General features: G+C 46.2%; 1 protein-coding gene across 2 annotated transcripts; it reads right to left on the reverse strand.

Moving 5' to 3' along the window:
- Positions 1-3,311: 3,311 nt before the first annotated feature.
- LOC139354182 (uncharacterized) lies at positions 3,312-7,527 on the reverse strand. 2 transcript variants are annotated; one of them, XM_070998435.1, is made up of 8 exons: positions 6,750-7,527; positions 6,524-6,693; positions 6,433-6,471; positions 5,908-6,374; positions 5,342-5,675; positions 4,307-5,272; positions 4,056-4,251; positions 3,312-3,993 (listed from the first exon to the last, which is right to left on the reverse strand). In XM_070998435.1, exons 6-8 carry the CDS (start codon positions 4,323-4,325, stop codon positions 3,747-3,749), a joined length of 462 nt encoding a protein of 153 aa, XP_070854536.1. In that variant the 5' UTR covers positions 4,326-5,272; positions 5,342-5,675; positions 5,908-6,374; positions 6,433-6,471; positions 6,524-6,693; positions 6,750-7,527; the 3' UTR covers positions 3,312-3,746. The 2 variants fall into 2 exon arrangements, with proteins under 2 accessions (XP_070854536.1, XP_070854537.1); XM_070998436.1 differs by having other exon boundaries at positions 5,342-6,374.
- Between the last annotated feature and the right edge of the window lie 448 nt (positions 7,528-7,975).

The following is a 7,975-nucleotide window of genomic DNA, read 5'->3' on the forward strand; positions in this document are numbered from 1 at the left end:
GGCGTTAGAGTGGGCGTGGCACTCTACTGAAACAAACTTGCGCTGCGTAAGAAGCTCAGGAATCTGCACGCCAAATCTCAATAGCCTAGCTCCCATAGTTTCCGAGATCTCAGCGTTCATCCGGACAGACAGACAGACAGACGGACATGGCTAGATCAACTCGGCTAGTGATCCTGATCAAGAATATATACACTTTATGGGGTCGGAAACGCTTCCTTCTGCCTGTTACATACTTTCCGACGAAACTAGTATACCTGTTCATACCCAAAGGTACTCAACATGACCACACCCAACAAATCAAGCAGTAGCCAAGTTGGGAACAGTACCAGGCGCTCAGTAGCACCCACTGCATATGAGAATGGCTGATCAGCATATTATATGTCTAACTAACTCACCGTCTCACCGACTCAACGGCACACTGACCGGCCAATGCAGTCAGCACATTTTGCAGTGTCAGCCAACTACGCAAAGTCAACTACGCAAACTGCTACCATAATCATAATTCCCTAACCTACTTTAGAATATAGCCTACTTCACTAATCATTACACTTAACTTCCGTGGTCCAAGTAGTATATAAACATGTACCAAATGAAGAATAAATCAGTTATCAACACACCTCTTAACTCCGAGGTTCTACTTCCAACATCTGGGAATAGGGCTCGTAATACACTATCTCAACTAGCAGCTAACCACGTTAGCTCACCCTCAGCGCAGCTCCAGCATCGCCTGTGGTCCGGCATCACAGTAACATTCGTTACCATTGCCGCGACGCGATCGTCCTGCCATCAAAGCGTCCCCGTGCCAGCGACAAGTGCTCATTACCCCCTTGTCCCGCGGTGTGACCCGAAAGTGTCTACTTCGGTTAGGCACAAACAATACCCTTTTACTCTACGAGTAACGGGTATAAAAACCACTTCCACACACTAGCCAACACCCATTGGCAAAACGCACCAGAGTGTCTTATCTCTCACCAGACATGGCCTGTGATAAACAATAAAAAAAAACTTGTGAACTACTCAAATTCAACCGCACAGAGTGTGGTATGCTGATTCGAGCTCTTACAGGCCACTGGCTCGTTGGCACAGAAGCCGGCAGGCTAAAAGCCCCAAAAAATTACTTCTGTAGAAGCTGCAGGGATTAAGAAGAAGAATAAACGGTAGAACACCTTCTCTGCTTCTGTCCAGCCCTATGCAGACTCAGAATGAAACACTAAGGAAACCCCTTCATCGACGATCATACCGAAATATCGGGGACTATTCTGAAAAACATAGGTGCTTTTATTAAATCTTCCGGGTGGAAGACATGCTGATCAGCTAAACACCGGTTGAAACATTTAGGTTACGGGACCCTAGAGAAGGAAAAGAACGAGACCATGCGGTATCACAATAGAGGTCTAAGTGTGTCCCCTGATTTCAAAGGAAAGTTAAATTAAGAATAGGGATTAGTAAGCGGGTATTTGGGGATTATCTGCGGTGAATATTTAATCATTTATTTATATTTATTATTTATTTATATTTATTATTTATTTATATTTGTTTGTTATTTATATATATATTTATAATTACAAGTTGGCAGTTTATTTAGGTTAGGTTAGGTTAGAGTAGCTGCCAAATCATTGACACACTTAGTCCTTAAATGGTCCATTGTGGTACCGCGTGGATCTGTATCCCCTTTCTTAAAAATCTGCTGCTATTATTGCAGCTGGCTTAGCATAATTCCCATCCGGTTGCTTTTATGAATTTTATTATTCGTTTTAGGCTTATGTTCGCTAGTTCAGATAGACTGCTCATGAAGGGATTCCCTAAGTGGTACAGTATAGATCTGCTCAGGGCCGGGCAGGAACAGAACAGGTGTTCCACCGTTTCCTCTTCCTCCTCGTCCCTGCAGCTTCTGCAGAAATCGTTTCGGGGCGCGCCCAATCTGCTTGCGTGTGTGCCAACCAACCAGTGGCCTGTTAACACTCGTATTACCATTCCGCACTCGGTACGGTTTAGTCTTAATAGTTCCGAAGTTCTCTTCGCGTCGATGATTGGCCATGTCTGGCGAGAGATGCGACAGTGCTTAACATGTGTCCATGCTAGGCTCGCAAGTTTCTTATATTGGTTTCTAATGTTGAGCTTGCAGGTGGCCATCGGCATACCAATGTTCTCCTTGTCCGGAAGGAGAGGAACGGTAGTGCCATGCCTGGCCAGCTCATCTGCAATACAATTGCCTGTAATGTTCCGGTGACCCGGGGCCCATATCAGGTAAATTTTAAACTGCAGAGCCATCTCGTGCAGAGATTTGCGGCAGTTTGATATGGTGTGGGAGTTTGTATTGGTCGAGATAATCGACCTGATAGCCGCCTGACTATCACTATAGATGTTAATCAGTTTATTCTGACAGTTTGCGTCGTTCAGAAGCATCAAAGCTTCAATTATGGCAAATACTTCCGCCTGGAAGACGCTACAGTGATCCGGAAGTCTGAAGGATTTCCTGATATTAAGTTGTTCGGAGTATATACCTCCTCCGACTTGATTATTTAATTTTGAGCCGTCAGTGTAGAAATTGACTGCCTCTGTAGGGCCCGGCTGGCCTTGTTCCCAGTCTTCTCTGGTTGGGAGCAATGCTTCAAAGGGGGTGTGGATGTATTCAATAGGTTTACATAGATCTGTACTGGGTGGGATCATTGTGTCTTGCTGGAGTATCCTGGCATGATCGTATATTTGGGGTTTCCACTGCCCTAAGTCCCTCATCCGAACCGCAGCTATCTTAGCTCGTTCCATGCCGGCTGAGTCCAGACTTGGAAGGTTCAGAATAGCATTTAGCGCCTCGTTGGGGGTGGTGCGAAGGGCTCCGCTTATGCATAAGGATGCCATTCGTTGTACCTTGTTTAGGTTTGTTGTGGTTGTCTGCTTCATTAGCGCGGGCCACCATATTGACACTCCTTAGAGCAGAATAGGCTTAACTATCGCTGTGTGTATCCAGTTGACGATTTTTGGGGACATGCCCCATTTCTTTCCGATGGCCTTTTTGCAGGAGTAGAGGGCAATTGTTGCCTTCCTCGTTCTCTCTTGGCTGTTTAGTCTCCATGTTAGACGCTTATCTAATACTAACCCCAAATACCTGGCGTTGTCACTGAAGGAGAGAGAGCAGTTATTTTTTAATTTATTATTTATTATTATTTTATTACTATATTATTATTATTATTTTATTATTATTATTTAATTTATTTAATTTAATTTTAAACTAGTTACAATATTATTTTTATGTTGGAAGAACACCGACTTGCTATTAACAAATCTCAAACTGAACTCGCTTCTTATCATAAACTTCTTCGACGATCATACCTCGGTCTTGAGCTTTAGAGACTTATGAGCGGACTTAGCCTTCTTTGAGTGAGTTTTCTAATTGCCCTTTGGATTATTGATTGATAATGCACCGGCGGCTCAATCCAAATTTGTAGTCTAGATCTCTGGGTCTTCTTTCACATGGTAATTTTCCATTAAGGGTCCAAAAGTGTGGGAACGAGTTGATAGTGTAACTGGATTCGTTCTGGATGCTTAGTCTAGACTTTGGGCGCATTTGCGATTAGATACAGGCTGGTCGGAGTAATACGGTTGTCTGAATGTGTGTGTGTGTGTGGGTGAGTGGACATTTGCGTATAACTATGTGGCGCTATGGATATGTCACTATATTTATTTAATTACTGTTTATTGTTTGTGGTAGGCAATTTTTGGCTTGTTTAGTTTTGTTTTCATAGGCGTTAGGTGTGAGGATCATTTTTGCAAAACATGCCAAAAGATAGCGAAGTAGGGAGCAAGCACGGATATGGGCTTCGTTTGGTGGTTCCTTCAGCATGGGAAAACGAGGCTTTGTGGTTCTTGGAAGACGATGGCGCTGCCGGGTCTGGGCCACCACGGATATCGGTGGGACTCCGCAAGGCCGTTTGCGGTGTGTGGACTTTGAGGACACTGGCGCTGCCAGAGGCCAGCTCTCGCTTAAAAAAAACACTGTCAGAGCGAGAGTTGGTAAAAATTATCAAAAACGGCTTGAAAGACGGCTTGTTTCTCACGTTTGAAGAGGACGGTCTGGGAAAAACACACGATCGCGCTTATTGAAGGAGCTAATGTCTTCAAGGATTGACCGTATCCCATGTCGCCCCGGGAACCAGATGGTGGTCGAGGATGAGGTGGACAAGATGTTGGCTCTCGAAGTCATCGAGGAGAGCAAGAGCCCGTGGAGCAACAGGCCGACGGTAGTGTCCAGACCTGGAAAAGATCGGTTTCGGATTGCGCGATCTGACCATTAAAGATGCTTACCCACTGCCTAGTATCGATGGCATACTATCTAGAATCGACCAAACGTACTACATTTCCAGTTGAAGTTCGCATTCTGGCAGATCGAATTGGATTCGAAATAGGAATTGAGGGCCTTTACAGTTCCTGGTCGGCCTCTCTACCAATTTTGGGTGATGCCTTTCGGCCTCTGCAACGCGGCGCAGCGGTTGGTTAGGCTTATGGATCGAGTAAACCCAGCCGCTCCAATGTCTGCGTCTATTTAGATGATCTGCTAATACTGGCTACATATATCCAGACGCATCAAAAGTAGCTTCGCCGAGTCGCAGATACCTGAAAGCAGCGGGATTGACAAAAGGTATGGCTAAGTCAATGTTTTCCTTAAAATCAACTACGGATGGATCCAGGACGAGTAGCAGCGATCAAAAGGATGCAAGAGCCAAGGACCATGATGAAGGTGAGAGCGTTCCTCGGTACTGCTGGATGGTACCGCCGGTTTATAAAAAACTTCGAAACGTTGGCTGCTCCGCTCACTGAATAGCTAAAGAAAACTGGTAACTCAAAGTTTTCTTTGAGTCCAGAGGCCTTGAAGTCCTGGAAGATGGTGCTAACAACAGCACCAGTCCATTTTTCATTCAGTGCGTTGCGTCCCACGTTGGACTCGGGGCTTTTCCAGCAAGACGACGACGGATAGAAACAGCCGATTGCGGCAAAGGTGAATAAACATAAGGTGAACTACACCGTAACCGAGAAAGGGTGTCTCGCCGCTCTTCTGGCTATTCGCAAGTTCCGGCCGTAGGTCGAAGGGATGCCATTCACCTGCACCACGGATCACTCGAGCTTGAAGTGGCTCATGTCCATGAAATATCTTTCGGGACGGTTGTATTGGTGGTAACTGCAGCTTCAAGGATTTTAACATCGAGCACCGAAAACGAAGCGTGGCAGACACCCTATCATGGTGCTTGGAATCCGACGGAGTTGTTGGGTTTCGAAACTACCGAGTTCACAAGGGAAGAATACCGGGAGTTAGTGAAGGATGTGGAACAGAATATGGCAAACTTACCAGACTTTTAGATCGAGGATGGTCTCAACTTCAAGAGAGTCTCTCCAACGAATCTTGATGAGGAGGTAAAAGTGACCGAGTGGAAACTGTGGGTTCCGCGAAGTCTGAACCACAGCATAATTGAGCGTGGACGGACCCAACAGAAGCTCATGGCGGAATGGAAAAGACTATGGAAATCTTGCAGAGGCACTTCTACTGGCCAGGCATGGTAACCCAAGTCCGCGAGTTCATGCGGGGATGCGAAGTGTGCAAGGAGTTGAAGGCTCTTAATTTCCGGATGCATTTCGGGATCGGAGAAAGAGAACAGCCGTTTCAGAAGCAGTACATCGACTTCCTTGGGAAATATCCGAGGTCGGAGAAAGGTCATGTCTGGATTTCTATCGTGGTGAATCACTTCTTCGAATTCACTTTCTTATAGACAATGAACGAGATTAGCGCCTCGAACGTAGTACATTTCCTCATTCATGAGGAATTTTACAAATGCGGCTTTCCGGAAGTAATACACTGTTCGGCAGTTCATGTCCAAGATATTCGAGGAAGCGGTAGAGAGTTTCGGGATCACTCACCTTAAGACTCCGACTTACTCTCCACAGAGCAACGCAGCGGAACGGGTCAATCGAAGCGTGTTGGCAGCATTCCGGGGTCTTTTGGATGGCGACCAATGGGACTGGGATGCTTATCTTCCAGAGATTCAGGTAGCTCTTCGCAACGCGATTCACTCGGCCACAGGAGAAGCGCCCTTCCTCACGGTTTTCGGACATCACATGTCCCTGAACGGAGCCAATGACGAGTTGGCGAGGAAGTTGAAGTCCTTGTGCGACCATGAGACGTCTGGGATGTAGACGGCGGACAAATTCCGTGTGATCCAGCAGAAAGTCGGAAAGAATCCAGAGACAGCGTTTGAGAGAAGCCGCCAACGGTATGATCAACGGGCTCGAACCTTCTTGGTCAAGCCAGGTCAGGAAGTATACCCCGCAACTTCGGTCTCAGTGACTTTGGCAAGTCGTTCAACGCTAAGTTCGCCATGAAGTTCCTAAAAGCTCGAGTGGTGAATGCGGTCGGCAACAACGCCTACGAGCTGGAAGACTTACAAACGTCGTCTGTACACGCCAAAGACATCCGTCTGTAATCTGAAAGGGGCACAAAGTTAACAAGGGGCAAATTACAACAATGTTGTCATACTTTCCGGTAAGCGTGGGTCCCGCGTTGATTATCGTTTAGAACCGTTGGATGGCAGACTAGGTTCCATCAGAAAAGGATTTCAATGCTCAGAATGATTTCGTCGAGTGGCTTCAGACCGGGTGGCGTCTCTCTAAGTCCTTGGGTGGTGTTGTATTTTAAGTTGGAACCGGCTGGAAGTAAACCGATATTGGGACAGACAGATTATCGATAGCGTAGGCAGGGTTACCCATATAACGGTGGCGCCCGTATTGTTGGTCATAAGGCAATATAGCTATTTAAATGAATCCCGGTTCGCTCTTTTGAATTTTCTTAAATAGGTCTCGATCGTAAAATGACCCACAATTGAGAGCACCAGGCTTAGAAAGTAGCGAAGACTTTCAAGTCAGTCACAGCCATATGACATATGCAGTGGGATTTCGAATCAAGTGTTTGTGCCTAAAACTGAGTTTAAGTAGTAAGTGGTAGAAAATCATTGGTTAGGGTGGTAGCTTATTTTTTTATTGATGTGTAATAACTGTAGGGCAATCGGGATATTCATTCGGGAGCTTTACGATGTATGCGACGTAGTTTCGCCTTACCTACGATACCTACGCGATTTGGCTGCATGCAACATGTGTGCGTTCGGCCCGCTTAGAAGTCCTTAAACCAGCAATAATCGCCTTCCTCATTCGCCGCCACTGCCATTCAACATTCCCCGGTGAGTTCGTTCTGGGCTATTACGATCTACTCACTTTGGGAAACATCAGCGCCTCCAAATCGCACGGCGGTGAGAGGCCCCCAATTTGGAGTCGGACGTCCGAACTTTGGACTGGCCGTCCATCAGCTCACCTTAGTGCGCCAGTACTTTCGTGGACCTTATTTGACGATGGCCTCCGGCCATTCGGCCCGGGCTATATTTGCCCTCCAAGTCTGTCCCAGAAGTGGCTCCAACACCCACAAACCGCCCAAAACTGTGACTTCTTCAGTTTTGATGATAGAAAATTTTTTTTTTGCTGAAATATATTGCTTTTACCAATACCTATCGTTTGTCAAAAAAAAAAGATTGCCACGCCTACTCTAACGCCCATAGAACTTAAAACTGTCTTCCGCCCACGTAACCATATATGGAGAACGCGGGTAGGTGGCGCATTTCAATCTCGCTTTCCTGCTTGCATATCTCCATTTCCCTTTGGTCCCTTTAAGTGAGTAACGGGTATCTGATAGTCGAGTAACTCGAGAGCAGTAGTGGTCCTCGTTGTTTGCCTATAAGAAAGGTCGCGAGTATAAGTTTTTAGTGGTATAGATTACAGCGCATATTACGTACTATTTTGCCTGTCCCTTCTTTTCCCCAGGAGCTCCTCAGGATTAGGTGACCAGACACGAGCGCATCGCGTGTTTCCCTTGTTGTGCGCCGTGTTTTCATGCGAGCTCTACCAATTATGAATGGTGAAGCATATTTTTCCGCGGCGCCTG

This window comes from Drosophila suzukii (genome assembly GCF_043229965.1).
Source record: "Drosophila suzukii chromosome 2 unlocalized genomic scaffold, CBGP_Dsuzu_IsoJpt1.0 scf_2c, whole genome shotgun sequence".
In the NCBI taxonomy this organism is placed as follows: Eukaryota; Metazoa; Arthropoda; class Insecta; order Diptera; family Drosophilidae; genus Drosophila; species Drosophila suzukii.

Coding starts and splice junctions, on each gene's coding strand:
- LOC139354182 (XM_070998435.1), bottom strand. Junction 3,994..4,055: donor CCAGACCGTCCTCTTCAAAC/GTGAGAAACAAG, acceptor TCGCTCTGACAG/TGTTTTTTTTAAGCGAGAGC.